Source organism: Delphinapterus leucas, chromosome 5 (genome assembly GCF_059928025.1).
Source record: "Delphinapterus leucas isolate spDelLeu-1000000601 "Yukka" chromosome 5, BTC_Dleu_Yukka2, whole genome shotgun sequence".
NCBI lineage: Eukaryota > Metazoa > Chordata > Mammalia > Artiodactyla > Monodontidae > Delphinapterus > Delphinapterus leucas.
In genome coordinates this window covers 70,872,703-70,885,627 of record NC_143133.1, presented here as the reverse complement: position 1 = coordinate 70,885,627, position 12,925 = coordinate 70,872,703, and the positions used below count along the sequence as shown (strand labels likewise).

At 37.3% G+C, this 12,925-nt stretch overlaps 1 protein-coding gene across 2 annotated transcripts in view; it reads left to right on the top strand.

Annotated features, from left to right (window-relative positions):
- The first annotated feature begins 250 nt into the window (after positions 1–250).
- Positions 251–12,925, top strand: part of NFXL1 (nuclear transcription factor, X-box binding like 1) — a 52,607-nt gene continuing 39,932 nt past the window's right edge. The window contains exons 1-8 of one of the 2 annotated variants that reach the window (XM_022564851.2): positions 260–350; positions 689–934; positions 3,348–3,521; positions 7,383–7,492; positions 9,485–9,618; positions 11,615–11,793; positions 12,026–12,187; positions 12,290–12,390. In XM_022564851.2, the coding sequence (XP_022420559.1) occupies positions 691–934; positions 3,348–3,521; positions 7,383–7,492; positions 9,485–9,618; positions 11,615–11,793; positions 12,026–12,187; positions 12,290–12,390 (1,104 nt within the window). In that variant the 5' untranslated portion in view covers positions 260–350; positions 689–690. Of the gene's footprint in view, positions 935–3,347; positions 3,522–7,382; positions 7,493–9,484; positions 9,619–11,614; positions 11,794–12,025; positions 12,188–12,289; positions 12,391–12,925 lie in introns of both variants that reach the window. The other variant, XM_022564878.2, reaches the window with a different exon arrangement.

The following is a 12,925-nucleotide window of genomic DNA, read 5'->3' as shown; positions in this document are numbered from 1 at the left end:
TACCGAGCTGGGTTTAGGGGTAGTCGCACGGAAAAAGCGCCATCCTCTAGGTTTTGAACACCTCCGCTCCACCTTGCGCCCTCTCTGTGCGCCCACCCCGTCCGAGCCCCAAAGCACGCCGGGAATTGTAGTTTCCGAAGGCCCGCTTCAGTTAGCGCATGCGTTCCGAGGCCTTGCCCACAGACACAGTCCCGGATGAGGAAGCGGCTAGTGATGCCACGCGTTCTGCGAGCGGTTGGCGGGGGCTTCTGGGAACTGTAGTCGTTGACAGCGGGCGCCGTCAGTAAGGGGACGTAGCTTTCTTTCCTCCGGCTTCGCTACTGCAGTTGGTTCCCGGCGGCAGCCGCCGGGTCAGTCTGCAGTTCTCCCGTCACGGCGCTCCACCTGAGTCCGAGGAGGCACTTTACTCCTCCCCGGTTCTCCTTCTTCGGCGCTGGATGCTCCTTCACTCGCGGTCCATTTCTCTGCCTAGTCCTCTCCCTCTTCGATCCATCTCCAAAGCCCGGGCTCAGCGGGGACTCGTCCTCTGGGAGAGACAGGGCCGCGACCTTTTCAAACCCAGTCCCCACCCCGCGGAGGCCGTCCTCATTCCGCCTCTCACACCGGCTTCCCCCGCTGTCCTTTTTCCCCGCCTTGGTACCACCGTGCTCACGCTCCTTCCACTCTTTTTTTTTTTTTTCCTCTGCAGGGATGGAAGCTTCCTGGCGCCAGGTGGCCAGCGGCCGAGGCCGAGCCCGAGGACGGGCCACTGCGGCCCCCTCCTCAGGAAATGGAGTCCATCTTCGCGGCGCCGGAGGAGGGCGAGAGAAGGGGTCGGTGGGCGCTGCTGGCCTTGGTCCCATTCCCGGTGGAGCTGCAACCCCTGCGGCTGCAGGTAGCTCAGCCCGGCGCAGCCCCGCGGGATCTGAAGCGCCGCAGACTTCCGCGGCCAGTGGTGAGAATGGCTCCCGTCCTCGGGCTCACCTGGATGCCTACCTACTAAAGCACTTGCTAGTCAGAACTGCCTTCGCACCCATTTCTTTCCTTCTCCTTCGGGAGTTTATTATTGGCCTCACTTCTCAAACCTTTCAGGCAGCTACTCATTCTAGGCCGATTCCCATCACACCTCTTTCATCATCACTTTAATTGATATTAATCAGTGTTACTTCTCTGTCCAATGTTCTTCCCTTCACTCTTTTTTGCCTACTGAATCCCCTCAGTTGCAGACAGTGGCCCGGGGGGCTGATTTAGCCTATAGTTTGGTTTGGTTAACACAATGCATTAAATCTGAATTGGTTGCCAGCAGTTTTTTGGTTTTTCTTTTTAAAATCTCATAAAAATCTGGTTAACAACTTTTCTTGTAAGATAAGGTATTGTGGCATTGGTACTTTTGTGCGTGGCAACAGTCGGCTGGGCTGAGGCGCAGAAATCTTATTTAGATTGGGTTTAGGCTTTCCACTTGACATTGTGTTTCCTACTTCTGGAGCTAGTTGTCATTTTCCATTTTTATTTGATTGCCTTAGTTTAGTAACTTTAATTATCTATGTTCTGTAAACACTTGAGCTTGTGGTACTTTTTTCAACTGCGGTTCCTAGTTACAAATTTCATGTCCTTTCTGGGATGTATCTGGTGTGGCCTTCTCCAGCTTTCAATAATCCTTCATCCAAGGCAGTGTTTTAGTGGAGCCTGGGAGCACACACGCAATTCTAAGTTGTCCATACTAATGAAAGAATTCAGGGGGCTAAGAGAATAATCCCTAAAATCATTTTATTGTTGTATTTGGAATGTATTTTTCAAAATATTTTTTGCGGGGAGGAGCAAATTGAGCTCCTGAATGTCTCCTAAGCTAATTTTAAAGATAAGTGGTATTCTCTTGGTTACTGAGTTTATGATAGTGGTGGTGGTGAGGTGTGCGAGAGGGAGAACTGTGAACAGTTTTGGTAAGCTTTTGTGAATTTTGTGGATAGTAGAAAAGCAAGCATCCTTTAACTTGGATAATTGAGATTTGACCGTAAGAAATAATATATGGTAAGGTTGCTTTGTCAGCTTTCTTTGAGATGATCTTATGTAGGTCCATTGATCAGGTTATGAATGTTTTTATTATATCTGTCTAATTCAGCGTTTTAAAAAATGTCTTTTAAGTGCTCATTTCTCATAATGACATTTATCATCTTATTGTACATAACGTTTTGAGTCATATATCTTATAGCAATTACTTTTCTCCAAGTACTCAAAGATTCCTATGTGGGCACTGTACATTTTCCTCCAGTTTTACATGAAACACTGAGTAGTCCCCAGCCAAGCTGGCTGTAGTACGAGAAGGAAAACATTTCACGAGGAAAATAAAAGATAAAACATCATTAAGTACAAATACACCACCTAAAATAAGAAAGTTAGTATTAGTAGTGGCTCATCGGTTTCAAGCGTAAAGTGGCACTAATATGGGCACTAATGAATTAAGATCAGTTCAGTATGTTGTGGCTCCTTTCTTGAGCTATGGTTGCTGTCCAGGAGAGTTTATTAACACTTAATGCTTGCAGAGAATTTTCATGGTCCTTGCTCTTGAGGAGTTTGAAGTCTCATTGGGAAAGTGCTGTGAAGTAATCTAATTCTTTTTGTGTTATTATTTAAGCAAGTAACAAGAAGTACAGACAGTGCTAAACAGAATAGCAGAAGAACTAATCCAAAACTTACTTAACATTTCTTTTTGGAATGAAGTTGTTGTAAGAAGCATATTTTCCATGTTAGCAATATTTTGTGTGGGATTAATGTTAAATAAATACGTTTTGTGACCACATCTTAGTAAAGACACAAAGTCCTTGAACTTTCTAAGAAGCAGATTGTAAACATAGTGGGTAGACAGTGAATATTGTTTGTGCAAGGTCTTTGGTGGGCCAAGACAGGCTGGGTTATAGTGTGCAAGAGGATGGTTTGAGAAAGCGCCTGCCTCTGCTGATTTTGATGTGCTCCCAGTGGGTATGTTTCCCATGTTTTAAAAATCACTGTGTACCATTCAATTTTTAAACATCTCACTTTAATTTTGTTAATATCCTGTTTTGAGGTTGATCACCAGTTTTTTGATACTTTATCATAGCTTTATAATTTTAAAAATTGATTTGTTAGTCATTCGAGAACAATTAGTTGGCATTTAGCAGAATATTTAACAAAAGTGAAAGTTTGTATTGTGGTATTCTCTTTACTCGTGTGACAAGAAATTTGAAAATACTTTTTTCATGGATGATAGTGAAATAGAATGCGCCAAAGGTGACTTTTAAATCTGTATTTTAATAATGTATTGGTATATCATGCCTTGCTTTTTGAGAGATTGTTTTGCAGAAATGAAACTCATTTTTTTTTCTTTTAAGCAGAGCTGATGTCTCAAAAGAAATTTGAGGAAATCAAGAAGGCTAATCAAGCTGCAGCCAAAAAACTTGTTGAAGAGCACCTTAACTCTTCATCTGAGGAAGAAGGAGATGAGGATTTTGAAGGAAAAAGAGGAAAAATAGTTGCTAATACATTTATAACTTACACTACTCAGACAGGTACTGTATTATGATCTTTTCAATTTTGACATTTTTACATCAATGAAAATACATTCCTGACTTTTTCTGACACCTTTACTCTATGTGGAATAGGTTTTGCATCTTAAGAATGAGCATTTTTGTGTTGTAGAGTTGAATTTTTGTACCTTTTACTATTTGAGTTATACGTTGTATAACGCTAATCTTTCTATAAAGCAAATAGGATGGCAATGTCTCTTACAGCCTTAGAAGTTCTCTTTTGTGTTTAATTGACATTTCATTAGAATGCTGGGAGGGGGATGCCAAAGGTCCCTGTGCAGTGAGTGGGGTGCCAAAGGTCCCTGTGCAATGAGTGGGGTCAGGTTGTCCCTAATGATGATTTGATTGCACTTGAGGACTTTGAATACTCCTTTAAATCTATTCTTCATTATTCTCTTTGTCATCATGTTAAATGTATCTTGAAGTCAATTTCATTTCTTGACTTAATTCCTTTATTTTATATCTTACAACTTCTGATTTTTATATGTAAAAAAATATCTAAGTCTTCTCAGGCCTGAAGTGTTTAATCACATTATATGTTGTATATATCTGGGTTACTCTCAAAGCCACATTTGTTTGTGAGAGAGACGGCCAAAGTGATATCGCTGTGAAGATTTGGGACTAAGTGTAGAAGTAGATTATTTTAAATGTAAGTCTCTTACACATTCCACATTTTATGCTTACAGTCATTATTAGAAACATTCTTGCATGCATTATCCATATTAGTTGCCTGAGTATATTGATGGCATCATGAGCATAGGTACACATCATCAAAAAGGTTTCCAAGGAATTTACCATATCTGCCAAGGAATTAAGATTAGGAAGCTTGACTAAGAAGTCTGGTTGAGCCAGGGAAAAATTGATAAAGAGGAACCTTAAGGTTAGGAGGTTTCTTGCTTTTAGAGAACTTCATAGAAAGTAACCTCAAGTATCCTGCTTCAAGAAGACCTCACTGAAGCCACTCTAGATACAGATCTTATTTTTAAATAGGAAATTCAGTGATATAACTCAGTATTTCTGCCTAGTGTTTAGAAAACTTTTATCATTTGTTAAGATTTATTAATTTTTTGAAAAATTTATTTATTTATTATTGGCTGTGTTGGGTCTTCGTTGCTGCGTGCGGGCTTTCTCTGGTTGCAGTGAGCGGGGGCTACTCTTGTTGCGGTGCGCGGGCTTCTCATTGCGGTGGCTTCTCTTGTTGCAGAGCACGGGCCCTAGGTGCGAGGGCTTCAGTAATTGTGGCACGTGGACTTCAGTAGTTGTGGCTAGCGGGCTCTAGAGCGCAGGCTCAGTAGTTGTGGCGCACGGGCTTAGTTGCTCTGCGGCATGTGGGATCTTCGTGGACCAGGGCTCGAACCCTTGTCCCCTGCATTGGCAGGCAGATTCTTAACCACTGCACCAGCTGGGAAGTCCCACTTTTATTAATTTTTAACGTGGCTTTCATCTTAAAGTGTTAAGGCAATTTTTCTTATACTGTATTATGTCAAATCCATAAATATTTTGATTTTCGTTCCTTTGTGTTCTGTACTTTGCCTCTACCAAAGTAAGGAAATCTGATCACTTAACTTTAGAATGATAAATGCCAGGGTCATGAGATGGTTCCCATCTCACATTAGTGAATTGAATACCAAAACTTTACCAGAGAAGTTCATTCTTTCTGTCTGAGCACAGCCTTTATACTTTTGCGATCTCTTAGATTTCAAACTTGAATGGTCAGCTTCCTGATGGGTATCGGTGTCTTGCTGGCCTATGGAAACACAAACATACGTTGAAAGATAACTTATTTCTTCTCTTGTTCTCTTTATCTTTATTAATACTACAATTTTCCCAGTCACCTACCTAAGCCAGAAATCTGGGAGCAGGGTTGGCATATACACGCATGAGTGTGTTTTATTTGCTACTACTCCTCCCCTCTGCCCGTCAGACAGCTCGTCTAACACAGCACTCTTTCCTTCGGAACATCGACTTTTCAAAGCAACACAATCTAATTGTCACCAAGTCCTGCTGAGTTTTACTTCCTAGATTTCTTAAATTCATCCCACCACTCCCCGCATGCTATCATCACCTTAATTCAGGCCCCTACAGCTGTTTAATATGTGGATTAAATCCACATAATAACTCTGTGAGGTAGATATTACTATTACTATTGTTAGTATTTTAAAGATGAGAAAACTGGGACAGACGCATTAACTTGCTCGAGGTCATTTTTTGCTTTATCTGCTGTTAACTGCCTCTTAACTTCAGGTACTTCATGTTTCCAGTCTTGGCCTCCCTCACACTCATTTTTCTTCAGTTGCTAGAGTGATCTTTTTATGCATGACTTCAAATGCCATGCTATCCGTCGTGACATCTTGGGCAGTATACTTTATTGTTGCAGCCAAATTTTAACACATTTTTCAAAGAAATCTTACATAAATTTTATAAGATTAGACTTTATTTTATTAAAGCCTGTTCATCTTGTTTTCATATTCTATTTTACATGTTAGCTGTTAAATTAGATGAAATTTTAAAATGTTATACATTTGTTAGAGCCAGCTGTGTCAGAAAGCAAAATAAGTACACAGAATATGATTATTAAGTCTGCCTTTAAGAATCTCTTCAAACTTCGATATTTGTTTAAAATAAAGCAATTGTCTTTAATAAGTTTATAATATTTTATAGTTGGGGAGTAATTTTATGTATATTTTGTATAATATAAATTATACTTGCATTTATATTATGGTAGAGCAAGTTTTTGTGAGTGTTGTGTTTACTTGGATGATCTTAGAAAGTAAAGAATTATCTAAGTGTCCTATTTATTTAATTTTTCTTTTTGGTAACTTAAATTTTGGTTTGTACCATTTTGTTCCCATGGGAAGTTCTGTACTTACGATAGTTTATGTTATTAGTGTACTTTTCTTGGAGACTCGGTTAACCTCTATTGAACAATCTTCATTGTACTAAAGGCCTGTAGGTTTATTTCTCTTACACTAAAGTGACTCAGATTATTGTCCTTTTGTTGTTGTGTGTGCTTTTGGGTAGCTTTTCTGCCTTTCATCGTGCTGTTATTTCTTGGACCTTCCTGTATTCAACCCTTGCTGTGGCATAGATAGTCGTCAAGAGGGCTCACTTTGGAGTCGTACTGAAGTTACTTAAGTGTTCTGTGTCTCAGTTTTCTCATCTGTAAAATGAAAGTAAAAATAGCTTATTTAATCTTACTGAAATATGAATAGTACAGTGCCTAGCAAGTAAGTGCTTAATAGTTGCTTAAAGGAAATACAGTCTAGTAATTTTTATCTAAGAAGTCATGCTTCCTTTTTTAGCAGAGATAGCATAATTTAATGAAACAAGGTTATTATACTGTATTCATCTCAGGATCTTTTCATTCAACAGATTTTTACTAAGAAATTGCTATGCGTCAGACACACACACACACATAGACTTTTACACACCTACACATTCATACGCATATGCTTATATTTAGGCTCAGTGGCTTTGCTGAGCTTTGACTTTGCAGTTCCTTTCACTTTGCTTTTTGATATGCTTTCCCTTGTTACTTGACATCTTGCTGCTGTTGCCTGTGACTCTGCCCCCGCCAGATTTGTTAAGGACTGTAACAGCAAGTATACTCTGAGAGAAGGTCAAGGTAACTGTTTTTGAATCGAGTACATAAGATGTAATGCATGGACTTTGTGACCTCTTGGCAGTTCACTGGTTGCTTTTTTCTTAAACTTCTCATTTTTTCAGCTATATTTTGAGCAATTGGTATTACTAGACAGTTCTCACATAATGTGGTGCTGTTAGTGAGTTTGTGTTATTTTCAGATGTTGCTTAACCTGAAGTTTTCAATTTTTAAATTTCAAGATGGAGATGTTCGTGAGTTAGAGCGAACAAAACAGTATGTAAATGAAGCTTTTCAAGCAGGGGCTATGACATGCTTAATTTGTATTGCTTCAGTGAAGAGAAACCAAGCAGTAAGTTTTTCTCCTTATCTAAATTATTGTTATCTCCCCCAAATATCTTATTTTGCATTTATAATTTGTAACCATTTATTATTCTTTTTGCTTATTTTTGTTTAAGAATACTTCATTTGAGAATTCTCTTTATGAATTGATACTCAATTTTTGGGAATCTTTAATTAAAAGAAAAATAGCTCTAAATGAGCAATCAATATTTTTAGCACTATTAAAATAAATGAAGCAAATATTTTCAGTGTCAATGCATATGTCAGTTTGATAAAGCATTTTTAGTATCAGTACTTTAGAGATTCCCATAAATACTGAAATATTAAGTAAACTATATTTCATTACTTTCAGCAGGTTTAAAATAACATAGATATGCTCCCTGCCTTCAAGGAAGTAAAACCTAGCAATGAAAATTACAGTTTATTAGTGAACTTCTCTTGTGTGGAAAGTGGCTAGGGTTAATGGGGTGAGATGGATTCAGAGAAAACTCATGTACGTAGAGACGCTATGGCCTAATGGTGAAGTTATGTATATATACATTTAAAGGGCATTAATAAAGCAATTAAGGGGATGTGATGACTGAATATGATAGACTCACCATTTAGACCTCAGCTTAATCCACTGCTATTATAGCAGCGTTGCCTAGAGAAAGAAAGACAGGTCAGATGTGAAATGGATTGGTCGTGTAGAGTGAATCAGAAATTTAAAATATATTGGGAAGGATAGTGTAGCAGACGCAGGTGCCTTTGGTGCCCTGAGTCACATCTGGTTGTCTTACTCTGATTTCAGCTGCAGTGGAGGAATAGGCTCTCTGCATGCGGATGCAGTTTCACTGTAAACACTTGCTATGTGTGTGAATTTTTTTTTTCCAACCTTGAGAACTGACTCAGCCAGGAAATGGGTGTAGTGCAGAGCAGAGTTATGTCCGTTGGGGCAGCATTCCACCATAGGGAGCTGGGGGATGACTGCCCTAGCCTCCTGTTTGTTAGTGGTTGGGGCTGGGGGTGTCCTAGGCATGTTTTACGTGGTTTTTCAGAGCATCCCTAGCAGGACTGAACTTTGGCCCTTTAGCGATAGTCAGCTCAGCAATATACAGTTTATTGGTATTTCCTCTTCCCTATCTTGGCCTTTTACTTATGCATCCCAGTTCTTAGGCACTGCTTTGGGGGGAACTCAGTCTAAGAAGTTGGCTTTTTTTCAGTGCTCCTGCCGGCTTATGCAATATATTCCATGTCTGATTTTATTGAATAGCTGCAAAATGTTATGAAAAGTGAACTGATTTTTGTCAGTTATAGCAAAGTATTGGCTGGTTAAAAAAAATTTCTGTTATTCCTTAAGCTGTTAAATTTTGTATATGTGTGTTTGTTGTGTGTGTGTGTATATATACACACACTGAAGTTTTTTGCTCACCTAATTTATAGAATTTAGCATTAAGTGCTAGACTAATAGGTTTTATATAACTGTAGGGCAACATAGAGATTGTATGTACATATTTGTGTTTAAGGATTTTTTTGTGGTGTTATTTATAATTGGAAAAATCTTAAATTTCCAACAACCTGAACTTGGTTAAATTATGGTAAACAAATCAACATGATATCTACTGTACAGCTATAAATATCATATTGTATGAACCTACTTGATAAGGGTAAATGCTTATACTGTGTTAAAAGAAAAGGCTATAAAGTTTTATATCAGTACAGTATGACCTCATTTTTTAAAAGTATGAAATATATACAAAAAAATTGGAGACTGCAGAACGTTAGCAGTAGTTGTTTCTAGCTGAATGAATCAGCATGATTAATACTATTTTTCTTTAAAGTGTTCTACATGTACATTAGTTTTTATAAAGAACATTTCTTCTGTTATGCCGGAAGGAAAGTTTTTTCCTTAATCCTTATGTAGCTCTTGAAATAGTTTAGTGTGGTGCTTATTTTAAAGTATTGTGGAATTATCAAAGAAAAATCATTGCATACTTGTTAATTTCTGATACCTTTGTCTTAGGTTTGGAGTTGTTCAGGATGTTTCTGTATATTTCACATGCCCTGTATCCAGAAGTGGGCTAAAGACAGCCAGTTTCTGGTATCTTCTCCTTTGACGGATGATGATTTTGGAAAGAGAGATTATCCCTGGCCTTGGTAACTTTTTCTAATTTAGTTGGAATGTTTAGTTGTAAAATAAATGAAAATTGTAGCTCCTCAGTTGCTTTATTGGCAGTTTCAGTATCCATGCTTGGCCTTCAATTAGTCATTTGGTTTGTGAAGATATGAGACCTGCTAATGGCTCCCCCCGCCACCCCAGTTTGTATAACTACTAGTTCCTTTTGCTAACTAATAAATAATTCAGACTCTGTTTTTCTCCTGCAAAACAACTCCTTAGTAATCCTTTTTAAAGAACTTTCATTTCTTTAGAACTAGAATCCATCAAAATTCTGGTACTTCTCTCTGGAGCTCCTTTTAGTATGTATTGGTATCACATTGTACAAGACTGTCCTCTAACATTTTGATCAATGGCTTCCGATTTTATCCTCAAAATCTCTCAAAACTGCAGGTGTAAAGCAATAGCCTCACATTCCTTCAGGACCACTATAATTTGCCTTCTCTGTTTCTTCATACAGAAAACACCACACTTAAGTAAATTGGTATCACTTTAAAGTCACGGTCTGTAGCCTTAGCTGGGTTGTAAGTCACTTTCATTCCTTCCAGCTTGAACTAATGATCCAAACTTTTACCATAATTTAGAAGATTTGCTAAGTAAAAAGAGTTAAATATTTTAAAATGCAGAAACGTCTTTTTATAAAGAAAACATCAAAAATTTCTCTGTTCTTCTCTTTCATGTGACTCTCTTCTCAAGTTTCAGTTTTCCAAAGACAGAAAGCCAGACTAGTGACGGAATTTTCTTTTACTATAAGTTACAACTAAAACATAACTTTTTTCTCTAATAATCTATATTAAACTTTTACATATACAAAATTACTTTTCCACTCCCACCTCCCATTTTCTTTAGCCTCTTCAATTTCTTTTCCTCTCTCAGTATGAATAATGTCTAAAATTTGTCTGAGCATTTACTCTGTATATTAACAAACATGGAAGGATCTTAATCAGCTCCCCACAAGAAACTTGGAATATGCTTCATATTATATTATTAAGAAACAAGAAGAGAATTTTAATTAATTCCAATTAATTTCATCTATTTAAAAAGATAACCATGGGTAGGCAGAGTTTCCCAAACTGTCTTTTCATTTTTTCTCTCTTCCTTTCTTTTTAATTTTAATGAAAACAAACAAATAAACAAAAAACTGCAGGTGTATATTATCCAATCTTATTAAATTTTCTATATTTATTATGTTAGTTTGGCTTCTAGGACTAAAACTGCTTTATTTTAATCTTGATAGGTAAAAATCTGCTTTAGCAGAGAATGTGCAACAGTATTTCAACTTTTCTTTGACCTAGGTACATTTGAAATATATATATTTTGTATTAGATGTTGAGAAGTACGAAATTCTTTGTTTATTTTCACACATTTTTCCCCGTAATTCTAGATTTTAAGTCATGTTTCTTGCTGCTGTATTACCTACCTATAACCGATGTCTCTCTTCTTGCTATTACTAATACATTTTGCTTATTTGTAGACCACCCAACCAACCTTTTAAAACATTGAACTTTATAAAATTGGAATGAATATCTGAAGAATAAAGTTCAGGTTGTTAGTAGAAAGCTAATGTTGCTTCCTTTTGTAGCTGTATTTTAGATATGTGTTGTTTAATATGGTAGCAACTATCCACACATGGTTATTTAAATTCTTAAAAATTATGAAATAGAAAATTGTTTCTTCCTCAGTTGTACGTAATAGCCACATTTCAAGTGCTCACTAGCCATGTGTGGCTAATGGCCACTGTGTTAGACATGACAGGTATAGAACACTTCCATCATCTCAGGAAATTATTGGACAGAGCTCTCCTAGATGGTTGAAATTGATTTTAGTAAAATCTTGTTTCTTTCTAATATAAAGATGGAGCAGAGGTTACATTAACATAAAACTGATTGTGTATACTCTGTTATTAAGTATATTTATATTTCTGCCTCATGTCACTTTTATAATTGAAATTAACTTCAGTAATTTCATTCTTTGTAGTCCAAAATGTAGGTTTGAATACAAACGATCTGACATACCTAGTAGGTACTATTGCTACTGTGGCAAAGTGGAAGATCCACCTTTAGATCCGTGGCTTGTGCCTCATTCATGCGGCCAAGTATGTGAGAGAGATTTTAAACCTCCTTGTGGCCATAAGTGTTTACTCCTCTGCCATCCAGGTGAGTTATATATTATATTTCTAATTGTGAGTGGTTATTTCTTCTCATGTTGAAGTAAAAAAAATTGTGAGAGTTGAACTCAGAACTTAAGTTTACATAAGAAAATATTGGAAGGGATTGCCTTTTAAAGTATCAGCATGGAAAGCTTTAGAAATTACTGATACGTATAGGAACTGAAAATTTTTACTTTTAACTTCTGATTTTTTTTTTTCCCCCTTTCATTGGATTCTAGGTCCATGCCCTCCTTGTCCTAAGATGGTCACAACTACTTGTTATTGTAAGAAAGCAAAACCTATCCCTCGTCGGTGCAGTGCTAAGGAATGGTCCTGTCACCTGCCATGTGGACGGAAATTGCTTTGTGGACAACATAAATGTGAAAATCCTTGTCATGCAGGTAAAAGGTCATACCTGTTAGGTGTTCTGGCCTTAAGCAGAAGTCAAAGCAGTCTCTGTTGCTTTTATAATGTTCCATGCTAATTTATCATTTTGATTTTAGGAAGTTGCCCACCCTGTCCAAGAGTTAGTAGGCAAAAGTGTGTCTGTGGCAAACAAGTAGCTGAAAGAAGTTGTGCAAGTCCACTGTGGCACTGTGATCAAGTAAGTGTATATGCATTTTGAGGAGTGGGTGTTAAAGTATACAGAAGCATAAACAATTAGAAATGCTAATGAGGTTTAGTTGGATAAAAGGAGAGGAAGAATAGCAACTCAGATGAATTATATTCATGTTTTAGGAAACTTTTTCAATTTAATATCATTTTAATTACCAGGGGAAATTTTTTTTCAAATTAACAGCTATTTGTTGAATTTTGGATTTAGTACATATGTACTCTTTCCTCTTTTCCCTCTTCTTGAGTTAATCCAATTGGAAGTAGTATTGATTCTGTAGATTGTCTTAGAATTGGCATGGTTTTAGTACCATTTGGAAATCTTTGGTGGATGACCATGTGAAGCTGCATGTTCTTTTTCCTTTATTACATTTTAAAAATATACTCCCTGGCGCATAAGAAATGTGTATGTATATGCTTATGCATATATACATATAATACTTATGTAAGATATAAAGCATAATAATTTGAGGAATCTAAAGAAGTTGCTTATTTGTGACTGAGAAATGATTATGTCATGTACAAAG